Source organism: Bufo gargarizans, chromosome 2, assembly GCF_014858855.1.
Source record: "Bufo gargarizans isolate SCDJY-AF-19 chromosome 2, ASM1485885v1, whole genome shotgun sequence".
Lineage (NCBI taxonomy): Eukaryota > Metazoa > Chordata > Amphibia > Anura > Bufonidae > Bufo > Bufo gargarizans.
In genome coordinates, this window is record NC_058081.1 from 616,273,954 (window position 1) to 616,286,359 (window position 12,406).

At 44.5% G+C, this 12,406-nt stretch overlaps 1 protein-coding gene across 1 annotated transcript in view; it reads left to right on the top strand.

Moving 5' to 3' along the window:
- The window catches only part of MTOR (mechanistic target of rapamycin kinase), a 163,661-nt gene that overhangs the window by 48,484 nt on the left and 102,771 nt on the right, over positions 1-12,406 (top strand). Inside the window, 7 exon segments of the mRNA XM_044282096.1 lie at positions 37-159; positions 276-353; positions 1,833-1,925; positions 3,958-4,092; positions 4,563-4,692; positions 4,934-5,184; positions 8,719-8,805. Of these exon segments, the coding sequence (XP_044138031.1) occupies positions 37-159; positions 276-353; positions 1,833-1,925; positions 3,958-4,092; positions 4,563-4,692; positions 4,934-5,184; positions 8,719-8,805 (897 nt within the window).

Sequence of the window (12,406 nt, forward strand, 5' to 3'; positions counted from 1 at the left end):
ATTTTTTTGGACTAATCGCTTTGCTCTCACCTTCAGATTTTGACCGAGTTAGAGCACAGTGGTGTTGGAAGAAACAAAGAGCAAAGTGCACGGATGTTAGGACACCTGGTATCCAATGCCCCACGCCTGATCCGACCGTACATGGAGCCCATTCTTAAGGTCGGATTCTCTTGCAGATGAAATATTTTTAGCTTTGCCACCTTTCCTTCAGTCTGTGATACTGTAGATTGCCTTCCTACTCATCAGTTAAAATGCTGACTGTTTCCTATTCTCAGGCTCTGATCTTAAAGTTGCCAGATCCCAATCCTGCAGTTGTGACAAATGTCCTGGCAACAATTGGCGAGCTTGCTCAGGTAAGCGGATAATTCTTATTATTATTGGACACCCACTTTGTAAGTCAGACAGATGTTTACCAACCTACAAAGAATTAATGAATTCCCAGAGACGTAAAGCACTTTGGCCTATGTTTATCACAAGCAAAGTTGTTTTAGTCAGTGTCTAAATGAACACTAGTTTAAGTTATTAACCCTTTCAAGACTAGGTGATTTTTCTGCCTTTTCGTTTCTTACTTTCAGCCCTCCCAAAGCCATAACTTTTTTATTTTATTTATTTTTTTATTCACATAGCTGTACGAGTTCTTGTTTTTGTGGGACAAGATGCACTTTCTAATGACACCGTTTACGGTTGTATACAATGTGGTGGGAATCTTGAGAAAAATTCCAAATGGGGTGAAATTATAAAAAAAAAAAAACACCATTCCACCACAGTTATATTTTTTTATATATTTTTTACACTGTTTCCTATGCGATAAAACTGACCTGTTAGTTTAATTCTCCGGGTCAGTACAATTACAACAATACCACTATGTTTAGTTTTTCTTGCATATTAGGGCTCATTTTTTTTGCAGGGCGATTTTTCATCGATACGATTCTCTCGTGTGTAGGACTTTTTGATCACTTTTTGTGGGAGGTGTAGCTAACAAACCGTGAATCGTCCATTTTGTCTTTATTGCTTTTTTTCATAGACTCCCATGCAGTAGCATTGGAGTTTGAGAATTACACTAAGTTCCTATGGAATCCTTCCACAGGCAGGCTCTTCATAATAACTAATGTGCGTCACCTCTGTACCACTCCTGAGTACAGAGGTTGTCACACCCTCCATCTGGCTCTCCTGATCCTCGCCAGGGGAGCCGGTACACGGCCGGGAGCACGTGCTCCTGGTCTTTAATTTCCCAGATGCTGTGATCAAATGTGACCACGGTATCTGAGGGGCTAAATGTATACGATCAACGTTATCGCCAATCGGATACAGAAGTCCCAGGTGTCTGCTGTTTAAAACGGCAAGCACCCTTCAGCTATGGCGCCTCCTTTGCTCATGAGCAGGTGCCATTTATAAATGTCCGACCACCAACGTAACTTTATGTGGGGTGGTCGAGAAGGGGGTTAACCTGTGTTGTGACAGATTTATCATCATATGTGCCGATTTGATAAATCTTTCACACCATACTTCACTGCAATGACTTGCATACTTGTGCGTTTCATGCCAGGGTCAGTTGCAGTTGATGAATGTCTGAACCCCAGCCCAGCAGTAAGCCATACTCACTGTTCACTTTTACAAACTTATGTGCATGGTGCAGAGGGTTAATAAATATTTCCTACCGCAGATTAGACGCTATCCTGGAGTAAAATGTGCAAAAAATCTGGCACAAGTATATAGATAACTGTGAACCTGTGTATATTCATAATATATATAAGGCACTATTGTCAGGGACACCTCGCAATGCATTATTGTCTAACAAATTACTAATACTAAATTGTATTTCCCATAACCAGGTCAGTGGATTAGAGATGAGGAAGTGGATGGATGAACTCTTCCCGATCATTATGGACATGTTACAGGACTCCTCCTTGCTGGCTAAGAGACAGGTCTGTTTGATGCTAGGGCAATGACATCTGGAATTACAGGGGCTGTCCAACTTCTGTACATAAAAGTAACAGCGGCAAAAAAAACTCGCTTTCTCACTTATTGGGGGAGACAGAAGACCGTGGGTATAGCTGCTGCCACTAGGAGGCGACAATGTGTGGGGAAAAAGTGTTTGCTCATTCAGCTGTACCCTCCCTGCAGACACTGAGCTAATCAGTTTTAACTTGGTGTCCGCAGGAGGCAGACATACCTGCTTGCAGGTCTGCTGATTATTTTTTTACTTAATTTTTCTCACAGGAACACAAATGTGGGGTGCCCAAAACAAAAACACACCTAAGACCTGCTGTCCAACGAAGCTTACCTTCCCAAGGGGCAGCATGCTGAAGGAGGAGACTCGGCTGGATCTGCGATTGAAGACTCGCCAGACCATAATACACACCCACAAATAGAACATAAAAATAGAAAATATAATTTTACTGTATGTATCCTGTGGGTGATATACAGTTTATACGCTAAAAACACAGTCCAAAATCAATTGCCTCATCACATTAGCAGCCTTAATGCCCCCTTACTATGCCATCCACAGTGCCTCATGTTGCAAGCCACAGTGTTTTTCACAGTGCCCCCTGCTTATGCCAGCCACTGAGCACTATCATTATCAGGGACAGCCTTGTTGCCTGAGATTACCCAGTCAGAAGCAGTAGTAGGAGACTAGAATTACTGGAATGGATCTGTCCGTGCACAGCATGGAGGGGACGTGGCTACAAAGGTCCTGGCAGGGCACACATTTACTCTGCTCTGTCTACCAATATGTGTGTTATTTGTACACTGAATAATTACACTTTAAAACATGACCATTCAGTGAGCACATAACACACAGATTAGGTACACAGGGAACAATAAATGCCCTTTCTTCACAACTGTACTGCCAGGGCCTGTCTGTTAGCAATGGAGCTCAGAGGCCACTGCTTCTAGGTCTGGCATTTGGAGTATTAGATGCACCAGAAGATGGCAGCGCAAGATTGAGGAACAAAGTGTTTTTAATAGGGAAATATGGTGTGCTTCTGCCCCAGACATGTTCCTGTTATGAGCTCCCCCCTCACACTGCAAGGGTTTTTTCTTCTCAGCAGTGGAGCTCTGTTCTCCCTTATTTGGCCCATTCGATGCCTTAGGGAGACCTTTTTAGCACTCTGAGCCCTCTCCTTCGGCCAGGGAGGTCTCCGAGGTCCGGGGCCAGTGCATATTTCATGCCCGGTATCCATTCGAGGCTGTGGCTTTTGTGGCCTACCATGCTTCTCATCTGGTGTGTCAGTCCCCAAACTCAGGTTCCTTCCTGTTCCTCGCCCCTCTGCAGTCTGCAGCAATTTGATGGAAAAAGGAATCAAGCCAGGAGGCAATATGGGTAATAACAGTACAGCTACTTGTATTAACTTTCTCTACATGATAAATGCCATTTGCTGAAGTTTTAATAGGACCTTCTAATGGGAGGTCATCCAGCTCCTAGTTGTCTCCTACTGCTTTGGTACAAACTGATTAGCTCAGTGCCTGTATGAGGGGTATAGCTGAGAGAAGGAGCTAACACTTTCAGCTTTGTCGCCTCCTAGTGGCAGCAGCTATGTTTATGGTCTTTGTCCCCCAATGAACTCGGCGAAAAAACAAAAGTTTACAGTTAAGCACAAAAATCCAATTAGTTTCAGTCCCCCAATCTAGTGCAGGTGCTTCAATGGTCACACAAATATTTGTTTACCAGCAGCCGGCCCTTCACCACTGCAGTCAAGTATCACACTACAGACACCAGCACTCAGAGGTAGCAGTTTGGTATCAATGGTATGGTACACACCTGCTAAGGCAACGGATTGGCTGCAGCGATGATATAACGGCCACTTGTAAACAAAGACCGCAGGACGACCCAAGCGCCTGCACTGAACTGACAAGATTGCTTCTGTATTTATTTGTTTTTTCAGAAGTTGGAAAACCCCTTTTAATAGTATGATTCTAGTCAAATGTCTGACTCCTCCTTACTTTCCATGATAGGTTGCCTTATGGACCCTGGGACAGTTGGTGGCCAGTACGGGATATGTGGTGGAGCCGTACAGGAAGTATCCCTCTCTGCTGGAAGTGCTGCTTAATTTCCTGAAAACTGAGCAAAACCAAGGAATCCGCCGAGAGGCAAGCTACCACTCTGTCAATCTAAAGCCTCTTTTGTGCCACATTTTTTATTTTCTATTAAATATATCTGTTTTTACGCATTAGAAAAATTGATCCTTTTAATGGACGTTTGGGCTTCTATAAAAAACAAAAAACGTATACCAAAAGTCATATGTTTTGTATAGGTTTTTTTTTTTTTGTTTTTTTTTTTTTTCCCCAACAGGCTGGGAAAGGACCTTGCTCAAAAAAGGTCAAACATTTAACCAATCACAGCTCACACAGTCCAAACTCCACTTTTCTTTTTGCTATGTTTACCTTTTTTTTTTTTTTTTTTTCCAGGTAAAAATTTGAGAAAATAGATCAGTCATAGTTTGCATACGTTTTTAAATAAATCAATTACTTTTGACATTAAAATCGTGGTGTGAAACCACCCAATGTGTTACTGTAATATTGGGTAAAAAAAATTATTTGTTCTGGATTCCTTGTTCTAGGCAATCCGTGTGCTGGGGCTGTTGGGGGCTTTGGACCCTTACAAACATAAAGTAAATATTGGAATGATCGACCAGTCCAGAGATGCTTCAGCACTGAGCTTATCTGAATCCAAAACCAGTCAGGACTCTGGTAACTATCTTTATTCTTCACACGTGGTCTTATAGTAAAATACATATGGTCCAAAGTTTGTACGGTAGAAGGTACCTCTCATTATGATGATATACTAATTATGCCACCAATCTGCATGATCTTGGTGATTTTGCTTTGATTTCCTTCTCTGTGGGGGATAATCTGGAGTTTTTTTCCTTCATTGTTTATAGAGCTTTGTGAGTTTTCATTCACGTTTGTTTCTGTTCCCACTTGTCTTTAGCTGACTATAGCACCAGTGAAATGCTGGTAAACATGGGGAACCTGCCCCTGGATGAGTTCTATCCAGCAGTGTCTGTGGTCACTCTGATGCGCATCCTGAGGGACCAGTCTCTGTCCAACCACCATACTATGGTAGTGCAAGCCATCACCTTCATCTTTAAGTCTCTAGGACTCAAGTGCGTGCAGTTCTTGCCCCAGGTGATGCCGACCTTTCTGAGCGTTATCCGCCTGTGTGACAACAATGTGAGAGAGGTATGGTCTGCTCTACTTCCTTATGTTACATTATGGACTCTTACGCTGATTATAGCCTCAGACTGCAATCTTTTCTTAAAACTGGAATATTGAGGGGACATTTGAACGTTTGTCTTCAGATATCAGTTTCATGACCACTGGCTGATATGAGAAAATCTGTCTTCATTGCATCTGGAGGAACAGGATAATAGGAATTTATTTAACCCCTTAAAGGACCAGACTATTTTGGGCCTTTAGGGACAAGCACATTTTTTTTTTTTCATCAACATATTCCAAGAGGCATAATTTTTATTTATTTTTTTATGCCATATACAGTGTGGTAGAAATAAAATGTTAATTTTATTTCTTATTTTGGAGAATAAAAACAAATGGGTTGTCTCACTTCAGCAAACGGCATGGTTCATGAAGATGAAGTTAATACTTGGTACGTACTAATGTATTGTGATTGTTCATATTGCATTCTCTGCTGGCTTGATTAGTTTTAACATCACATTATACACCACCACCCGTTTCCATGGTTACGACCACCTGTAATCCAGCAGCGGTGGCCGTGCTGGACTGTGCACACTCCCATTGTCCTGGCCAGCAGAAAGGTCATTGCTTATTCCTCTAGTGTGCAAGCACAACCACAACTGATGGATTTGCAGGGTGGTTGTAACCATGGAAACAAGCAGTGTATAATGTAATAGAAAAATGACTCTAGCCAGCAAAGGAGGCAATATGGACAATCGCAATACACTAGTAAGTGCCTTGTATTAACTTTTTCTACATAATAAATGCCATTTGCTGAAGTGATTCATTACCTTTTTTAATAAGTCATTTTGTGTCCCCAATTATTTTTTTTCTGGATGGAGTGTTTTATTTTTATTTTTTTGCAGGTTGTAAATCGTAAAAACCTGAATGTGCCATTTTGTTTTTCCATATTTATTCATGCCATGCGTTCAGTTTTAATGTATTCTTTCTCTATGGTTTATAACCAGTTTAAAAAAAATTTCCTTTGACTTTATTCACCTTTTTAAAGGGAATCTATCACCACAATCTTGGTCTACTATAAGCATTAAGAGTCCAGATTGCTTTTTTTTATTTTGTCCCACTCCAACCTCAATGCCCCTCCTCCATCCCCTATTGTCGTGGTTTAAAGCTGCAGTGAAATACATTGGCACAGCAATCCTCTCCGTTGTATTAGCCTGGCACAGCTGACAGTGAGGGAAATGGAAACATTGCATCTGGACTCCTCATGTGCAGTACTACTCATGTATTACTGCAGATAATAGTCTAGAATCAGGATGATAGATTCCCTTTTGGTTTCACTTGTTTGGGCAAGCTTTTGGTCACTTACATAATACTGTGAGATACCTGGTATTCCGGTGTAAAACTGACAGGCAGGTTATTAGGCCATGCCTCTGGCAGAGGGTCCTGGCTGCTGTGGAAAGCCATCAGCGCCTCCTACAATTGGTGGTCAGTGGACATTTGTCGTTGATTTGGTGAAGGAGAATGTTGCGCCACATTTTGTCTTTTGCATTGCTGTATTAGTGCATTTTCTTGTTTTAAATAAGGTTGCGCCTAGGTGAGCATTGTCTAAGTTGTTTTTTGTTTGCTCTTCCTCTTACAGTCTCACCAGCCTTCTCCTCAAGTAAGTGATGAAGAAACTCCAGTGTTTTACAGAGCAAAATACATATGCAGCCTAAAAGCACTGAGTGGTGGATATGGGATTTGGTTAGGAAAGAAGCTAAGGTCGAGGGAGGCAGAAGACTGGTGGACCTGAGGATCTTGGCGTATGGTCAAGTTACTAGATTTGGGGCCTAGTCAGATGAGGGCTATTCCTTTGTTAATTTTGTATCCTGTCAACCAAATTACTAAACTGAATTGGAGGTGAGAGGGGAGATTCCACTGCTGGCATCCCATCCTTGCTGAGAATGCGGGCTTTCACATCCTTCTCACTTTAACTGAAGAATGCATCTGATCATTACAGAGTTTAAAGTAGATTCCCAATAACATTTATCAGCTATTGGTAGAATAGATGATACATGTATGAGTATAGAGGGTCCAACCACTGGGAATCCCATGATCAGAAGAACTGGAGTCCCGTGTCTGAATGAAGGTGTATATGCATGACCACTGCTCCGCTCACATCGATGCTCGGCAGTCCCATGGACAATGAATTAAACAGTGATCACACATGTCCACCACTACTCCATTCACATTGGGGATCGCTATTATGATCGTTATGACCCCATGCCATCAAATATTAATGGTAAAACTCCTATAGTTATATCCAGTACAAATGTCAGCTGCAATTATAAAATGTCTACGCAGAATATCGCCTCATAGGAAATCTTATTTTGTTTTCACTTACATTAATCTAATGAGCTTTCCTTTTTACCTCTTGTGCTTTGTCATTGGATTTTGGCCTAGAAGAGGACAGGCCTGATGTCGCCTCAGGTAAGTCACACATCCAATCTATCTTCAAGGAAGAAGGTGGCACCGATGGCTTGGAAGTGAATGTCCACCTCTGAACATTTTATTGTTTTAGTAATCTAAAATGGGTTCAAAATTCAGTAATGTCCTAAAGTACCACAGTTAAATGTATCCCTTATCTGCAGGAAAGGACATGAGCATCTGGTGGGGCTGTAACCACTGCGACCCCCACTGATGCAGAGAAAGGGGTGTCCCTATTACAACTGAATAGGTGATGATCAAGTGTGCATTCTGCATGCTGCTGCTCCATTCATTCTTTATGGGACTGCTAGAGGTAGCTGAGGTCTGTACTTGGCTATTTCCAGCAGTCCCCTGGAGAGTGAACGGAGCAACATCTTGGTACGTGCATTAGGACAATCCTACTCGTCCTGCTGATTGTGTGGGCATAGCAAACGTGCCTGTGCAATCAGGACAATGGCTGTAATATACAGAAGCTCCCCTCTCTAATGGAGAAGATGAGAGGAACCTCGATCTTTATTTAACTCCTTAGATACCGTGGTGAATAGCAGCCACGGCATCTGGGGTATTTGACAGAGGGGGTTTGGGGGATCCCTCTGCCAGCCTATCCACTCCTGCTGACCTGGACACAATTGCTAGGTGAAGATGGTTACCATGGCAATTGGGCATCGAACAAAGATCCCCATATCTGCTGTCAGAATTTGTGTATTAAACCATGCCAGACGCGTGGCCTAATAGGTTGCCTCTCAGATTTACAATGGCTGTTATACTGCAGATAGGTCATCAATATCACAAAACCGGAAAACTCCTTTAAATTCTATGCTACTGCTGGGGACCTGGAACTTGGTGTTAGCAGAACAAAGCTGCTACTGTTATGTAAAGAAATGAATGTTAAATTGGTTGTAATAATGGCTAATTTAGATTTTAAAAAAAGTCTGAGAATAGTTTACAATGAGTCCTCATCACTGTATGCACTAATGACTGGAGCTCTCGGATATCTAATACAGCTGCTCTGCGTTCACAAAGTGCTGTCAGATTCATGATGTAATGTTGTGACTAGATGTGCACATTAATTTCCCTTTCCCATATTGTCTGCAGTTTATGTTCCAGCAGCTGGGGATGCTGGTATCCTTTGTGCGGAGCCACATCCGCCCCTACATGGATGAGATCTTTGCCTTGATAAGAGTGAGTATTTTCTTTCTTGGCTCTATAGTGAGCATAATATCTGCACGGTTTGGATGATGTAATTTATTAAACAGTTACACTATGTTTCACACTTAGGGCTGCATAAAATTCCTAGAAAAGAGAAATGACTGGTGGGAAAAAGAAATATACACACATTGACAAAAAAAATATAACACGCATAGATACAAATGTGCCATGCAGTTATGTCTCAGGCAAATATGTAAATGATTACAGGTGTGCTCTGATTAGACACTGGTTCTTTCCACAAGAGGGTGCAAGTGCTTCCCCTGCTGCCCTCAGAGGCTACTTTTGGGTAGTGAAAGATCTTCAACTGCTAGACATGCCTCTAGAATGCACTTGAAAAGATTTTGCCCAATTGACAGACTTTGAGAGGGGGAGCATCATGGGACTGAAAGAAGCAGAATTGTCATTTTGATAAACTGCCTGCCATCTAGCACGTTCTGACCTAGATGTTAGGAGGTGTTGGGAGCAGTGGTTATGAGGGGGCGCACACTGCCAACAGGCTCCAGGCAGACTAGAGAGGAGGAGAGGATTCTTTGATCCACCCACAAGTGGCTCGCAAGGCTTTGTTGTCCACCATCCATACACAGGTGACGCCTTCATTACACACCTGTCTCTACTTGGACCATTTCCAGGCACTTGGCAGAAGGAAATTTGCTGTCACAGTGCCAGTTGTGTCCTGCCATTAACAGCCAGCCACTGTCCTTCATTTGCTGTGGTGTCATGAACAAGAAACATGGACTGTAACTGTATTGTCTTTAGTAACTAATTCAGGTTCTGTTTTGGATCTAATGACAACCTGATTTGAGTATGGAGGCCTCATGGTGGGCGCTTCAATCCTGCCCTTGCGGTGGAGCGACACACTGCCCCAACTGGTGTGGTGATCTGGGGAGCCATCTTATGTCAGTCTGTCATCCCTAGTAGTGATACGAGGGACACTAACATCTCAGTGGTATGTGCAGAACATCCTGCAGCCACGTGTGTTACCTCTCATGGCAGGACTTCCAATTATCAGGATAAGGGTTCATTCACACGTCCGTGTGCGTTCCGTAATTGCGGACAAGAATAGGACATGTTCTAGTTTTTTTCGGGAACGGAATTGTGAACCAGCAATTCCGGATCCGGGAAACACATCCTGCGCCTCCATAGAAATGAATGGGTCCGCAATTCTATTCCGCAAAATGCGGAACAGAATTGCGGACGAGTGAATGGAGCCTTATGTGCGCACACACAGGTTTCCCAGGAACCTCTCCACCAGATTGCACACATGCTTGGCCTGTATGGTCACCACATTTATTGCAAACTGCATTTGAGGACCCATCTTTGGCAACCACTACGGTGCCAGTAGCTGAAGGGGTGACCCTGCTGGACCAGAAGAGGGATAAAGATGGCAGCAGAGAAGAGAAGTGAGTACACGGGACTAGGTGAGTATGTTTAACCCCCGTGGTGGCAATAGTCTTGCTTTTTTTTTTTTTTTTTTTTTTTATAGAATTAGGAGTCTCTGCCTTAGGATATGGGGCGGATTTGCTGCTGTTCATGGGGCCTCACTAGGTTCTGCCAAGCATGGCTGCAGACAGGATCTGAGGGCCCTCAGTTATTTTCAGCAGATCTGCGCCACACTATGTTGTTGTGGCACCAGGACCCCCTCACTTCCCCTCTAGGCCGCCGGCTACACGGCCACTTAAAAAAAACTTCCTTGCAGCGCTCCTGTCTCGGCCAGCCACGGTTATACTGTGTGGTGTCCCCGCAGCTACCACCATCTAGGAAAAGGAGTTACACCCCTCTCGGGGACCGGCACCAACAAGCGCCACTCTGGAAGGGTTAACGCCGGTAGGATTTTTCAGCCAGCGATCGGGGCTTCCACTCTCTCCTCAGTCACTCTACGCTCCGGCTGACCGACAGCTTCCGGTCGGCCATGCGCGAACACTTTGGCCCGGCCGCAGCTTCATCCGCTGCTGACCGGGACCATGCACCGGTCGACAAGCAAAAAAGGAGCGGAGGAGCTCTCCCACTCCCCTATATGCGATCCGCTCGTGATTGGGCGCTTAAGGGGTTAATCGCAGCTCTGGACTGGGGGTGCGCTGTGGCGCGAATTCTTCCCGCCTCACTTCCTTCTCCCACATGCCGCTAAGCCCTGCCCCTGGTCTTCAGACAGCTTAACCCTTTCTGGCCAGCCACCTCTGTAACTGGCACCAGCCTTCCATAGGTGAGTAATTGCACTTATCTGTGACCTTATCTCCAGTACAATGTGCCTTAACCGTTAACACAGTTAACCCCTTCCTGCCTCTCTGCCACTTGGACATCATAGTTGTCAAAGAAAAAAAATAAAGTAAAAATGTGCGTTCATACTGCCCCCCTCATCACCGCAGGACCACCCGGTCTGTGTGGTACCAGGCTGGGCCGTGTCCTATAGCGGACAAAGGAGGACATCTCATAGTTCCCAATCCGCCCTCCTGGGTCGTTTGGTTGATTTTCCTCCACCTGCGCAGAGCCAGGGAGGACAGCTGGCGTATTCCCAATCCACCCTCCGGGTCGAGTGGTTGATAGTTCTCCAGCACAGGACCTCTGGATTACCAATCCGCCCTCCGGGGCAGTTTTTGGTTGATATATTCTCCAGCACAGGACCTCTTGTCCTCCGGGAACCTTTGGTTGATAATTCTCCAGCACACTCCAGTACAGGACCTCTGGATTCCCAATCCGTCCTCCGGGGCCGTTTGGTTGATAATTCTCCACCTGCACGATCCAATAGAGAACCTCTGGAAGTTCCCACTCCACCCTTCAGAGTCGTTTGGTTGATAAGCTCCACCTGCACAATCCGGTGGATGGACCTTTTAGATTCCCACTCCACCCTCCGGGTCGTGGGTTGATGTATCCCCACCAGTGTGGCCTACTCTGCCACGGGCAGTTTCTGTGAGGTAGAACTGCGTGCAAGCGAGCCAGAGCAGAACATTTATCCTCGGTCTCCTGCACACCCCCAAGGGGGATCCGTGATTTGGGCTCTCTAGACTCCCTTGCAATCTTCCGAGATTGCGTCCACAGTAGCCAGCAGTTCTTGTCGTTTGCATTACCCCCTTTCATAAGGTGGAGTATTTGCACCATTGCTGCATACCATACCTACTTTAAGGCATTATAACTGCTAGAGCGCTGTTGTCAGTGACGCCCGTAGCCGTTTCCCCTTCCAGAGGGGACGGAATTACATTTCCACTAGGTAGTTTTGTTATGGCATTATCACCATTTCGGTGGTTACCGTAGGCATTACCTCTTCCTTAAGTGGAGTAATTGCATATCGCATATGCGTGCCCTTCCATAAACGGCGGAATCTCTACCGTTGCATTCAGTTCCTGCTGTATGCATGACCACTTCCGCTAGCAGTACTCCTTGTATGCATTACCCCTTCCATAGGGAGTAATTGCACTACTACGGTTACAGTACTTGCCTTATATATTGTCCCCTGCAGTTGGTGGACTAAGTACAATTGCACAGTTTTTAGTGCCGGACGTATGCATCCCCACTTCGGTAAGTGGCGGAATTGCATCTCCACTGGGTTCTGTTCCTGCCATATGCATTTGCCTTCTCCTAT